We start from the raw sequence: 14,961 nt of genomic DNA, 5'->3' as shown, positions 1-14,961 counted from the left end.
TGACATAAGTGACTGTGTGTGTGAGTTAAAGCAGTTTTCTCAACTGGTGGGTCACGACCCAGAGTGGGTTGCAGGTCTGTTTGGACTGGGTCGCAGACAGCAGGGAAAGAACAATGCCATGGTTCTCCCATTGAAGATATTTCGGTGGCCACCCAAGTGATGGCCTATTTAGGATTGCTGAGGCAGATGTAATGATAATCTTGCAATCAGCTTAAGGCTTCTCATCTGCACTTTCGCACAAGTGTAACGGAACCAGCTCGCGATCATGATCTGCTCTTCTCTCTGGCACGCGCGTGCAACTTCCCTCGATATTGTGGAGCGCAGACCTCAAAACTGATGTGACCAATTTCAATTCTAGTGAGACTTTTCTAGTTTAAAGCATTACGGAGGAAGTCAAGTTCATTATACATCATCACCTTTACAAAATTGTTTCTCTATTTTACGAGTAAAAGTAACTGTTATATTTTGACAAAGTTATAGTTTCATATGAAATAATCCAAAGGTAGAATCTATTAGACCTCATTTTATATCAACAGTGGCAGTTGTAGTTAAAGTTTCAAGATGTGTTCAGTTAGTATTTATTTTTTCATAAATACTATAATTTGTTATTATTACTATTATTAAGACTAATTTTAGACTTAACATGCTTTAGTTATATAACATGTTATAGTTACATGCTATTTTTTTTTATCATGTTTATAATTTGGTTTATTATAATTCTGTTAGCTTTCTTATTCTATTTATTTTAAAAAGGGATACTTTTTTACACATACTTCCATTTAAAAAAAAAAAAAAAAAGGTTTCAATTATAATAAAGCATTTGTTCAACCAAAAAAAAAAAAAAAACCTTCTGTTTTCACTCCTTTAAGGGTCATTGTAACTGATAATAATAATTGTGATACCGTGAAACTGTGATATATTCTGAGACTGTTATCGTACCATGAAAATCTCATACCGTTGCAACCCTAGTCAGCGTCAGTCAGTGTTAACATTCAACAGCACAATGTGATCACTCATATTACTACTAAAGCTAGAAAATAGCTTTAAACAAACAACTTCAGCATTAAGGCTCATCACAGCTGAGAGACACAACAGACTGATTAATTACACTAACTCAAGGCGCTTACCTCTTACTGAAATACTGTTCAAAATGGCAGAGGACATTGCGGTTTCTATAGTGAATGACTCTTGCGCACCAGCTACTGCGAAATAGGGAGGAATACCCCTGCTTTGATGGCTATTTTTCCGCTGAGAAAATAGGATACATTTCACAAATTACATTGTCTTCAGAAAGCTGACTAACCGATTACACCATCAACAACAGGTGATCTCTCTCTCTCTCTCTCTCTCTCTCTCTCTCTCACACACACCTCCAATAACTTGTGATTTGGCTGCTGATGTAGGGCCATATCGTACTCTTGCTCATGTGATATTGCTATAATATATATATATATATATATATATATATATGTGTGTGTGTGTGTGTGTGTGTATGTATGCATGTATGTATGTGGCCATGCATTTCCTTCCCATAATAACCAAATATAGACTTGGTTTGCTTGGCTTTGATTCATTGTGTAGCATACACAAGCTTGATACATATTAAGTTTTGTTGCATGGTCTTTTGAAGTCCTTTGATATTGTGAGCTCTGTTGAATTTATTTATTATCAGACCCTGGACCCGCTGACCAGTATGTTGTAATCTCATTTTAAACACACAGATGTAAAATTTGCCATGTTGGGTTGCTTCATAATGATATGTTGCATCAGGTTTGCAATATACAGTTTTTGTATTACATCTGTTGTCCAGTGCTGCTTTGGTTGGGGACTCAAATATTTATTTATTATTTGGGGAGGGGGTTGTCAAAGTCTGGTTTTGTTCACAAGTAGGGAAAAAATATAGATCAGACTTCAGTATTTGTATTCAGTTATTGCAGATGATTAGGCCTACATGTTATGGTAGGTGTGACTGGTTTCATTTTTACATTTTCGATGAAACAACTGACACTTTACAACTATCCCTCATTCTAACCTTTTGCTGCATTCAGATTAAACTTCTGAAATCTGTTATAGCTTTGTGCTTTATTGATGTCATTCGATGACAATCAATCATTTGATTTCAATTTGAGATAAAGAGAATTGAGATGCTCTCTCAGTAGTCTCTTTTCCACTATCGGGACAGTGCGAGCCAGGGCTATCAACTGGTCAGCTGGGGCCAATAGCATCTGACCTTGAGCCACGAGACCAAAATGTATCTGCATTCCCACCACTGAGCTTTTGGCCCCGCAGCGATGCCCTTAATATGCTGCCCTGGTGCCAATGTTACACACCCCGCCCAATTCATAAGCAAAAGGGAAGCTCAAGCTGAAGTATCAGACTCTTGATACAAGCTAGCCCTTGAAATGAACACTGATTTGTTCTGTGCCTGCGAACCTGTACCGTTGTGTGCTTGATGGACAACAAGGCAAGTTCGGCGACTATACTTAATCACGTCGTCTTTTTGGCTGACGGCGTCGATCTGCACATTTACATCACCCCAAATATTTAGAAGAGCCCTGATTTCATCTACTGACCAGTACTGAAAATTCCCCATTCACTGTTGATCTGTTAAGGTAAGCTAGCATCTAGATATGAAAAATTGGGAAACTGACCCTGCCTCAAACCTCAGTTGGCCAAGGTAATCAGCGGGCCATTGGCAGTTGGCCCAGTGGAGGCACGATGAATCCCCGGAAGTGACAATGGGAACGCAACTGGCCCCGGCACGCACTATCATGCCCTCATTTGGCCCGATAGCCACTATTAAATCGCCTAAGCTCCCTTCAGGATTTGAAGGCTAATCTAGGCCGAAAAACTGTGATTGAGTTTGATGTGATTTCTACATGGGCCTAGTTATAGTTGTATAATGTATGATACCTTTTAATCTTATCAAGGAGATGCATAATAAAAATAATGTAGCATTTAATAAACGATAGATTTTAAACGGCACTGACCTGGTAAACCTCCAATGGTCTTTCACTGTTTGCTTGTCAAGACATTATATATTTGGGTGGTGTAGTTTGCTTTTATACTTTCTGATACTTGGACTTATCTGCTAACCATATGTTATGCGATATTGCGCATGGCTGCATTTAATACAAATATTATTTATACCATAAGTGTTTGAATAGTCTAGATGATAATTTCTGTTCTGATTATTGCTCAAGTGTTTTGTCTTATTTCACATGCAGCAAGGAATTATGGAAGGCAACGAGGTAAAGATCTTGGAAGTGGGTTTATACTTTGGTTCGTGTAATTCCAAGTTACAGCATGCCTTTAAATTGTGTTGGTTGCCAGGCAACAGTTTTGTTGAGATGTTGCCATCATTGTATTCGAATGAAGAAGGATATTAATTGCTACTTTACAAAATGAAAGCAGCTAATCTATACATATAGTCTTAAGGCTTCATTTTAGTAGCAGGTGCAGTACATGAAATGGTGACTACAGCATCATTCACTGAATTGTCTTTGGTGCTATCTTGTGACAGGTCACTCATCCTTGTTTCCCATGGAGGATGAGCGGAATTTTGGAGAGGATGAGCGATCTGATCAGAGCCTGAGTGGTCTGGGATCCCCACATAGTTTCCCTCACCAGAATGGTGAACGCATCGAGCGCTATTCTCGCAAGGTCTTTGTTGGTGGTCTACCTCCAGATATAGATGAAGGTACTAGGTGATCAGTTAATGGGTGTTGCTCTTCTCATCTGCAATTTCATTGTCAGATTTTTTTGAATATGCAGCAATCCCAACAAACATTGTATCATGTATACAATTTCAGATGAGATCACTGCAAGTTTCCGACGCTTCGGACATCTGTTTGTGGACTGGCCACACAAAGCAGAAAGCAAATCCTACTTTCCACCAAAAGGTGAGTCTCAGAGCCATTTGCAAGAACTCTGCGATGTTTAAGAATCATGCAGATGTCAGCTTCTCTCATTACAGATGCTGAGTAATGTTCTTTTATCTTTGCTTTTTCTGTATCAAGTTGGTGCATAGATGACTTGACACGTTGCTTTAAACAGTGGGTCTGAATAAAGGCTATAGGTCAAGGTTAATGAAAGTGCTGGTTGCTTTTTGCATACATGCCATCAACAAACCTTTTCTGTTCCAGGGTATGCGTTTCTTCTGTTCCAAGATGAGAGCTCTGTCCAGGCCCTGATTGATGCCTGTATGGAAGAGGACGGGAAGCTTTATCTTTGTGTCTCTAGTCCTACAATCAAAGACAAACCAGTAAGATATTTCTAGACTGCTGTACCTGACTGATTTATTTTTAACCTCCTATGCAAATAATAAGAGCAGTAGAGCATTTGAAAAGGTGCTGTTTAATAGAATCATGAAAGCTGTAACCTACTGCTACATCAGTCTACCTCAACTAGTCGAATTTCGTAGAAACACAATGTGATATTTGCTGTTTATAGGAAATGACAAACCAGTATTTCATGTATCTCTAGGTCCAGATACGACCCTGGAATCTAAATGACAGTGACTTTGTGATGGACGGCTCTCAGCCCCTTGACCCCAGGAAGACCATCTTTGTTGGTGGAGTTCCACGACCTCTACGAGCTGGTTGGTTTGGGTATTCCATATTACTATGGAGTAAAAAAAAATCTTAAAATCATTTTTTTTTAAAAGCTGTCGATACAGTAAATACAGTTAGGTTTTATTTGCAATGTGTCTCTCTAGGCTGTTTTCACACGTGATCTGATTTATTGCTTGGTTTGATTTTATAACTGGTTTGGTTTAATTTATTGTTGGTTCTACCTGCTCCTGCTGGTCTCTTTCCTCTACATTTCTTGGTCTGAAATGCAGTATGTTTGCATTATCAACGTGAGTACTAGTGGCAGATGTATACAGGGTTCCTACCCTTTTTGATCAGTGAATTTACATGACCTTTTCATGAACTTTCCAGGCATTTTTGATATTGGATAGAGGTTTTAAAAAATCCTTTTGATTCAGACATTTTGTAAATCATTAAGACCATTTCAACTAATTAATTGACAAGAACTGCCTTAAAAAAAAAAAAAAAAATTGCTCACAATTTGGACATCACTATGGCTTGCGAGCAAGTTTTACTCATGAAATGTTTAGAGTTAGGTATTACTCTTGTAAAGAAGTAAAAAAAAAACTAGAAATATATATATATTCATGATAGGAATTTCCATTACTTTCACAGTCATGGAAAAAACAAGCAAAATTACGTTCCTGATATTTCTAGGTTTTCCATGACCATGGGAAACTTGTGTTTACCACTGTAGCTAAGTAACAACAGCTTGACTATTCTTCTCTGGTGTCTAATGGACTTGGGTGCTCACCAAAACTTCTATTGTAAAAGTACACTTGGACATGGATGCTACAGCAGAGGCATGTTGCAGTATAATTTGTTTCTTTTTTTTTATATATATATATATTAGTATGAGCTTTATTAAAGGAATATTCTGGGTTTTGGAAAGAGGGGGCATGGCTAATCCAACGGCTCAGTCTCGTGGAAGAACAGCAATAATTGCTTACAGCAACTTTAGTTGAAACCGGAATATTCCTTTTGAGAGCAATCAACATACCCCTGGACTAGTAGTCTCTCTTTCTAGTGCTGTACTGTTTTATCTTTTTCTAAAATGTATGTGTTATCCCATGGCAGTGGAGCTCGCAATGATTATGGACAGACTCTATGGTGGGGTGTGCTATGCTGGCATTGACACTGACCCCGAGCTGAAATATCCTAAAGGGGCTGGACGGGTGGCCTTTTCCAATCAGCAGAGCTACATTGCTGCTATCAGTGCTCGCTTCGTACAACTGCAACATGGGGAGATCGATAAACGGGTGAGAGTGGGGGGAAGGAGGTTTTGAGTAATGTGGTTTCTGCAAACTCATTAAGTCAAGCCCATTTGGGGTTCTTTGGCTCTTCCATGTATCAAATATCAGAACCATCTACTGAACACTACAATACTGTCTGCCCATTTTTGCCTCATCTGTGGTTGAAGGCCATGCATAATTGGCCCTAATTCTTTTGCGTTTCATGGTCAAGGTCAGTCTGACATTAGGGATGCTAAAATAAGTCTCTACCTTTTCCAGGTGGAAGTGAAGCCATATGTACTGGATGACCAGCTGTGTGATGAGTGTCAGGGCACACGTTGTGGGGGCAAGTTTGCACCTTTCTTCTGTGCTAACGTCACCTGTCTCCAGTACTACTGTGAATACTGCTGGGCAGCCATTCACTCACGTGCTGGTCGGGAGTTCCACAAGCCTCTAGTGAAGGAGGGAGGGGACCGGCCTCGCCACATCTCCTTCCGCTGGAACTGATCCTGGAGGTCAAGGCTGTGCTATTCATATAAATGCACTTTTCATTTTGCTATGTCCTTTTTATTTAGAGTTATTTTTAAGTCTAAAATTTTTATTTATTCTTAAGTTTTAAAAAAAATTGCAGAAGAGAATGCTAAAAGAAAATGATGTAATCCTGATTTTTGTTAAAAAGCTACATTGGTGCGCATGAAGACTTGAATGCATTAGATTTAAAAAATATAGATGTATAGCCTGACTTCACTATGGATTACTGTTTTATCTTTATTCTTCTGGGGCCTCATCTTCTGTTTGTAATGGGTCACATTTTCACTTAGAAGGCCATGCACAAAGAGGAGGCAGGAAATGAAAAGGCTTATATGTCCATTGTGTGACTAATGTCAATGTTTACTATTTCAGTGACTTATCTTAAATGGTTGCATGGCAAATGTGGAATCATAGTTACTACTTTCAAGAAAATACACAACAACATGACTTCTTACAGGAGACCACAACCTATTGTTGGTTTTTGCTGGATGATTAACATGGTTCTAACATGTGAGGCTAATGTTCATATGTTTAGAAAGAAGGCATCGATTTCAAAAATCAAACAAAGAAATAGTTAACTTTGATCAAATCAAGCAGTCACCACAAGATCAGAGGCAGGCTGAAGGACAACAACTAAGAAGTGTAGAGACACAGTGATATGGTTTGTGATTATGTGTCTTTCCTTGTTACACAGGTTTAGTAATGCAAACCAAAGATGAGCTTTTGAGATCCTGATGTCTATGATATCATGGAGAATACATGTATGTGGTTTGGTAGACCAGAAAATAAATGAATTCTTGTAATGGTTTTGGCAGTAACTTTGGCTCATTTGTCAGGGATATTGTGCTAAAAACTCAACATTGTAGTATTTACTAATAAGAAATGACCATGTGTTGCATTGATAGTGTTTTAATGCATGGGTTTTGCCATGGGTTTGTTGGTGTTCTAACTGAGCATTGCAGTAGCTGAGCACATTTAAAAGAATTTGAAAAATATTATTTTATACATGGTCTGCTGATTTTTGTACTGTGTTTTATAGCTAATTATTTTGTCATGGCATAAGAAAACATTATGCACTACTTTTCTAAATATTGTTTTTCAAGTAATTTTTTTTTTTTTCCACAAATGGTTGTGATAACTTTTGTTTTTGTTTTGTTTTTTTACTTGTTGGATATAGATTTTGTACCTTTTTGTTACTAAGAGATCTGATTATGAGGAAAAGAAGGAAAAGCTAATGTAATTTTTTTTGGTTGAAGATTTTATGTATTCATGTGCTGAAAACCTAAATCGTCACATATTTAGGTGACTTGTTGAAACAAATATCTAATATGTTCTTTTCTGTCTTAATGGACAAAGTAAAAATTGAAACTAGCATGACAAAAAAAAAAAAAAAAAATCCTTAAAATGTGTGGTACATGTAGAAATCAAGTACCTACCTGCTATCACTTATGAGAATGATGATCCTTCCCTTATTATTGGCTCTAGCAAATAAAGAACAATGTAAATTAGGGTAATTTTAGGATGCACCTTGTACCACAATGTTGAAATATCAATGTTTATTATTATTATGTATAATCCTGAGAAGCAACACGGTTTATTTAGTTTTTAGGTATGCATGAGCTAAATTTGGTAAGGGTGTTTATATTTTTCATTTTAATAATAGTTTTGTTTCAGCCCAGACGGTGGTCTATAGAACATATTTTATGTACCTTACCCATGCACAAGCTGTGCATAGTCATTTACTGTGTACTAGTTCGCCAAGAAAATTAAGCATACATGAATGCTGATGGAAAGACTCAGAGAGATCAGTGCAATACTTTTTTTTTTTTCCAGAGATATTTAGTATACTTCTAATATAACCACATACTGTATGTGCAAATCAATTAATTCCAACCTGTCTCACCTCATAAAATCACCGTTAGCGATTATAACCTTTAACGTTCTCTGATAGTAAACTATACCACTGAAATTGCAGGTGTTTATACTTTTATGTATTCACATATTTTCTTACTTGATTTCATGCTACTGTGATTACAATGTAAATATTAAGTGAATAATGTTTTAATCATTTACTGATATTTTTTTAATTGGAATGTAATACTTGTCATTTTGATTCTAGTTTTGATCAGTAAATCAGTACACTTATTAGATTTTATAGTTTTAATAATCACTATATTGTGCTTCATGTCTACAGAAGAAAAATATTAGAATATTCTCTATGTAACTGGTTATTTAAATTTTACATAGTTTATAACCGTGTATGGGAAGGTGTATTTATCAATAGATTTTTATAAGAGGAATGTTTTTTTGTTTATTTGTTTGTTTGTTTTGTTTTTTTGCTATGTCATTTATACATTTTAATTTTTATATTTTAAATCCATATGGAGTTATGTAAAGGAAAATATCATTTAAAAGTTGGGTTAGTCATACATGTGCTTTGGTAGCTGAGTCTTAATTATTTGCAGTTAAATATTTATAACAGAATGCTTAATTTGAAAGTATATGTAATGTGAAATGTTGAATGAATTAACTTGATTGCAGAAAGTTCAGTAGGTCTTTTCCTATCTAAACGGAATGTCAATCATCACAATGAGAACTTGAATAGGAATTTGTATCTGTGATGGATGTTGCACATTTGATTTAAATAAACATATATAATAACAGAGTGTTACGCATCCTCTTATAATAGAGCACAAAATGAAATGCAGCAGGCTTCTGGTACTGACTAATAATGAGGTCAAATCTATTTTTAGCCTGTCTGATACAGTGCATGCTGCCTAAAAGGTTTTATGATTAAGCAGGGCATCATTGTGACTTGATAATTCTGAGAATATTGAATTTGATTGCTGCTACTCTTTTTACTTCACACTTCAAACTCGAAAGGAAATCCAATGTGTCTGTTCTGTTTATAACCTAAATTTTTGTTACTTAGAGCACGTCACACTGCAATGCATAAATTATCTACAGTATAAATCATCCCAGGTGATGTATCAGTTGTTTTAAGTCAAAAGTTTTAATGTAGTGTGAGTGCTGATTTATAGGCCATCTCCTCGTGATCCCTGCAGAGGCACACAGCACCCTCTGTTGGTACTTGATCGTTCAAAGTAAACATATTGTTGAAGTCAGAAGTTTACATACACCTTAGCCAAATAAATTTTAACTTAGTTTTTCACAATTCCACACATTTAATTGTAGAAAGTATTCCCTGTCTTAGGTCAGTTAGGATCACTACTTTATTTTAAGAATGTGAAATGTCAAAATAATACTTGAGAGAATGATTTATTTCAGCTTTTATTTCTTTCATCACATTTCCAGTGGGTCAGAAGTTTACATACAGTTTGTTAGTATTTAGTAGCATTGACTTTAAATTGTTCTAATTGGGGCAAACATTTTGGGTAGCCTTCGGATTGAGGTCAGGGCTTTGATATGGCCACTGCAATACCTTGACTTTGTTGTCCTTAAGTCATTTTGCCACAACTTTGGAGGTATGCTTGGGGTCATTGTCCATTTGGAAGACCCATTTGTGACCGAGCTTTAACATCCTGGCTGATGTCTTGAGATGGTGCTTCAATATATCCACATAATTTTCCTTCCTCATGATGCCATCTATTTTGTGGAGTGCACCAGTCCCTCCTGCAGCAAAGCACCCCCACAACATGATGCAGCCACCCCCATGCTTCACGGTTTGGATGGTGTTCTTTGGCTTGCAAGCATTACCCTTTTTCCTCCAAACATAACCATGGTCATTATGGCCAAACAGTTCAATTTTTGTTTCATCAGACCAGAGGACATTTCTTCAAAAAGTAAGATCTTTGTCCCCATGTGCACTTGCAAACTGCAGTCTGACTTTTTTATGGTGGTTTCGGAGCAGTGGCTTCTTCCTTGCTGAGCAGCCTTTCAGGTTATGTCAATATAGGACTCATTTTACTGTGGATATAGATACTTGTCTACCTGTTTCCTCCAGCATCTTCACAAAGTCCTTTGCTATTGTTTTGGGATTGATTTGCACTTTTCGCACAAAACTGCGTTCATCTCTAGGAGACAGAATGTGTCTAATCCTGAGTGGCATGATGGCTGCATGGTCCCATGGTGTTTATGCTTGCGTACTATTGTTTGTACAGATGAACGTGGTACCTTCAGATATTTGGAAATTGCTCCCAAGGAGGAACTGGCTGATTTTCCCATGATATCAAGCAAAGAGGCACTGAGTTTGAAGGTTGGCCTTAAAATACATCCACAGGTACATCTCCAATTGACTCCAATTAGCCTATCAGAAGCTAACTGGCTAATTGCCTAAAGGCTTGACATCATTTTCTGGAATTTTCCAAGCTACTTAAAGGCACAGTTAACTTAGTGTATGTAAACTTCTGACCGACTGGAATTGTGATATAGTCAATTAAAAGTGAAACAATCTGTCTGTAAACAATTATTGGAAACATGGCTCATGTCATGCACAAAGTAGATGTCCTAAACGACTTGCCAAAACTATAGTTTGCTAAGAAATCAGTGTGGTTAAAAAATGAGTTTTAATGATTCAACCTAAGTGTATGTAAACTTCTGACTTCAAATGCAAATACGAATTCCACTTGATGTAATGTACAAGTGTGCATGTTTCTGTAAAGTTCAAATAAATTTGAGATACTGATTTTATACTATGTAATCGGTTCCTCTTTGTCTCGGTAGTGCGCGGTTATAATCTAAATTAAAGACTCATTTACTTATGGCATTAAACATTTTCCAAATTTGCCATGAATTTAGCATTTAAATAAGGCAAGTTTTAAAATATATAATTTATATGTTTGTTTGTTTGTTGTAACGTGTTTGTACACTGAAAAAAATGACTAGTAAGATTTACTTTTTGCAACTTTTTGCAGTTTTACCAAAGTAAATCTTAATAATAAAAACTAAGTAAAATCTACTTTATGACATAATATTGATTAAAGTGTTTGAGTAAATTTCACTTAAACATTATAAATCCAGTAACTTTTACTTAAAAATATGTTTTGATGTTTTGTTTTTGATATTTGTAGTTGAAAATAAACTGAAGACTGGAAAAAACTAGAAGTTACCAAACGTAACAACAAAATTAACAATAAAATCGGTGTAAATACACTTGCAAACAGTGAAACCATGCAAGCTCATTAATTATTCAAGCTCAGTGCATGCTGGGAACACCAGCTTCTAAAAGTTAAGCAAATTTTACTTATTTTATTTACCAGTGAAATTTATTCAAATTAGCAAATAAATATGACTAGATTTTCTACTTTAGGATTAATACATGATGACACATTGAAATAAGAAACAATCATAAGTAATATTTACTTATAAGCTAGAGTATTAATTTTTAGATGTTTGAATGTAGAATTTACTTAATATTTTCAAGTTCACGCTTTAACTTATTCAATGTAGAAAGTACTTAATCTTTTCTACTTTATTTACTTTGCCACAAAATAATTTTTTTCAGTGTATCCTCTGAAAATGTAAAGCTAAATGTACATTAGATATATGTGCCCTTTTTATTCGAGAAACACAATGTGTGTAAAGCAATTTACAAATGCTGGGACAGCATCTGGAGTGTCATACTCAGGGACAGCAGTGACCATGGAGCATGATGGGAATCTCATTAACTCATCAGTTTAATGGGCCGCCACCACACAGATTGAGCTAGTAATACTAGTAATCCATAATTCAGTTTGTACTACAATGTTGTGAGCAATTCCATGGAATATGAGTTTTTCCGATCAAATATGCTGAACTACTCAATGCAGTACATACATATGTTTCACTAACAAGGACCACGCCACAACAATGAAGATAAAGGATTTTATTGAAATGGTCGGGTTTGGATGAAATAGGGAGGGAAAGGATGTTGAGGTCCTCGATCCGGCTGATCGGGGAGTCTTGGCCAGGGAGACTCAGAGTGGGGGCTTCGTCTCAGTAGGTAGCAAGCCAGGTGACTTGAAAACCCCTCCAGATGCAGACTGTGGAGTAGAGGGGGGATGTATAGAGATTGGAGGAAAAGTGTTTGTGTGTGTGTGTGGGGGGGGGGGGGGGGGGAGTAGATGGGGCGAATTCCGAGCACCTCAGGAAGCCAAAGAATGCGAGAAGGAACATAGACTCTAGTGTTTTGTCGACCAAAGGACTCAAGTAGCCTGAGCGTAACGTGAGGATGCATTGGCTAAGATGGTTGGAAGTTAATGGCAAGCATTTAGTGATGGGGACTGGTTCGTGTTTCCATAGACCTTTAATGATCATTGACTCGTGAGAATGAGAAATGGAGTGTCATTGGTTGCCGGTAGCAAGTTTGTGGATAAAGTTGATTCTGGATAGGTTGGTCTGAATGCAGGACGCACAGATTTTTTGATTGGAATGGACATGAGCGATGAAGTTGCAAATGGAACAAACGTCTGTTAGAGGAAAAGGGAGTCGGTAAAAGGTGTGGTATGCCTTGAAACAGTTCCAACTGGTCAGGTAAGTGGAAAGGGTACTCTGGGCGAGGCCATCGAGGATAGCTTCTCATGAAGCATTTGAAAGATCTTCCAACTGTGGATTTAGTTGAAGATGGAGGCTGAAAACGGTGGAACTGGCATGGGGTGGATGTCTGATTCTGGAGCCCAGGTTCTGAACTTCTGGAAGGAAAAATGATACAAAGAGTAAGCTATGGTATTGTGGTAGCCAAGAATGTGAGCTGCTTGAATGAGATACTTGTGTTGGGTGCATATTAGTGTTAGTCTGCGAACGAATGGCATGATGGCTGGGGAACGAGATCAGCCTTTATTTATGATTTCGACTACTGCTGAGTTATCTGAGTGAATGAGTATGGAGTGTCTGGACCATTCGTGCCCCCAAAGGATAGCTGCTATGATGACGGGATACATTTCGTAGAGTGCGGATGAGGGAATGTCTGATTGTTGGATGAAGTGGCTGAACTCAGGCGGCCATTCGGAAGCGAACCAACGGCCGCTGTAGTATCCCCCGAAGCCAGTAGAAGGCACTGCATCTGTGTACAGCTGAATGTCTTCAGGTTGTGTGATGTAGTCATTATAAAAGAAGGATATACCGTTCCATGAAGACAGGAATTGTTCCCAGAGGTGCATTTCCATTTTACAAGCTTCGTCCAGAGTGACTTTGTCATGGAGGGAGAGGATTGTTGCTGCTTTTGATAGGAGGTTGGAAAGGAAAGATTTTCCTTGGGGAATTATTCTGATTATTCTGCATAGTTAAGGTGACCGAGGGGGGCTAACAGTTGTTGCTTTGTGTGCCTGACTGCTTGAAGAGAATTTGATAAGAGCAGTGATATGCTGTGTATTTTTTTTTTTTTTGTGGGAGGCAGAGATGCTTGGAAGGAGACAGAGACTAAGGTGATACCTAGAAACTTGATAGAAGTGAATGGCCCTGAGGTTTTTTCTTTTGAAACGGGAACACCTAGCTCGGAAAAGATTTGATGAGGGTGGAAAGCCCTGAGTGAGGAGGCGCGGATGGAGGTGTGACGATGAGGAAGTCATTGAGAAGGTGGAGGATGTAGGGAAGCTTGTAGTTATTGATGAGAATCCAGCATAAGGCCTCTGAGAGGGAGTCGAAGATCATGGGACTGCTTCTACAGCCAAAGGTGAGGCGCACTGCGAAATAATAAGCTCCTTTCCAGAATATTCCAAAGAAATGCCAGAATTCTGGGTGAAAGAGCATGACTTTGAAAGCATTGGTGATGTCTGCTCTGGAGAGCCATGCTCTGTGGCCAGCCTTGTGGATGAGAGTGATGGTGTGGTCGATGGTTGCGTATTGCATAGAGAAGTCGGGGGCTGGAATGATTCTATTGATGCTAGGAACATTAGTGCCATGTGGGGAAGAGAGATCGATGATTAATCTCTTTGTTCCGGAATACTTCCTAGTGGCAATGCCAATGGGGCTAATGCAGAATGGAGAAAATGGAGGCTCTTTGAATGGGCCTATCATGAAACCTTGCTGGACTTCTTTGGCTATTAGTGTGTCAACGGTGTCTGATTCAGAGAGGGCGGACTGGAGGTTATGGGGGATACAAAAAGTGTCAGGATTTATTTCTATACCTGGATGGAAACCGTTTTTGAACCCATTGATAAGGAAGTTGATGAACTTTCTGTCAGGGTGATCTAGTAAAGCGGTGGCTAGGGCTTTTACCTTAACTGGTGTGCCGAGACAAGTAGTCAGTCTGGTAGAGTGGTTGGGTTGTGGGGGCAAGAGTTCCTTGCATGGGCACTGCCGCAGAAGGAGCAGGTGTGAAGGAGTCTGCAGTTGGAAAGGGAGAAGCCGAGATGGTTGAAGTTGTTGCAGACCATTCTGCCTCCTTGGTAGAGGATTGGTCATCCTCTTTTGTCGATGCTTTTGGGTATGGGAACGTTGACTGTGGGGCGTATGTTGAGGGGTTTTGGAATAATAGAAGGAGGTGGGGCTGTTGTAGATAATCGGTTGAGTACTGAGTTTTTGCGTGAGGAGGAGGGTTGAGAGTGAAAGGGTGTGATGACAGTGCACACTGAGGCTGGATGTGACGGGGATCCGCATAGCTTGCAGGAGAATGAAGTACGGGCTACGAAAATGTGGCAGTAGAGTTCAGCATCGAAGGTGCCCCAGTA

General features: G+C 38.2%; 1 protein-coding gene and 1 pseudogene across 4 annotated transcripts in view; one reads left to right on the top strand and one right to left on the bottom strand.

The window, feature by feature from the left end:
• LOC127412889 (cytoplasmic polyadenylation element-binding protein 4-like) overlaps positions 1-10,926 on the top strand; it is a 112,929-nt gene extending 102,003 nt beyond the window's left edge. For 3 of the 4 annotated variants that reach the window (XM_051649588.1, XM_051649587.1, XM_051649586.1), the window contains 7 exons: positions 3,228-3,251; positions 3,524-3,700; positions 3,813-3,902; positions 4,146-4,264; positions 4,486-4,600; positions 5,670-5,851; positions 6,104-10,926. In XM_051649588.1, coding sequence (XP_051505548.1) covers positions 3,228-3,251; positions 3,524-3,700; positions 3,813-3,902; positions 4,146-4,264; positions 4,486-4,600; positions 5,670-5,851; positions 6,104-6,331 — 935 coding nt within the window. In that variant the 3' untranslated portion in view covers positions 6,332-10,926. The remainder of the gene's footprint in view (positions 1-3,227; positions 3,252-3,523; positions 3,701-3,812; positions 3,903-4,145; positions 4,265-4,485; positions 4,601-5,669; positions 5,852-6,103) is intronic. The other variant, XM_051649589.1, reaches the window with a different exon arrangement.
• A 1,980-nt stretch (positions 10,927-12,906) lies between these two features.
• On the bottom strand, positions 12,907-14,695 carry LOC127413176 (uncharacterized; annotated as a pseudogene).
• Positions 14,696-14,961: the final 266 nt, after the last annotated feature.

Source organism: Myxocyprinus asiaticus, chromosome 22, assembly GCF_019703515.2.
Source record: "Myxocyprinus asiaticus isolate MX2 ecotype Aquarium Trade chromosome 22, UBuf_Myxa_2, whole genome shotgun sequence".
NCBI lineage: Eukaryota > Metazoa > Chordata > Actinopteri > Cypriniformes > Catostomidae > Myxocyprinus > Myxocyprinus asiaticus.
Note: the sequence above shows the minus strand (reverse complement) of the source record. Positions and strands in the feature narration are given on the sequence as shown.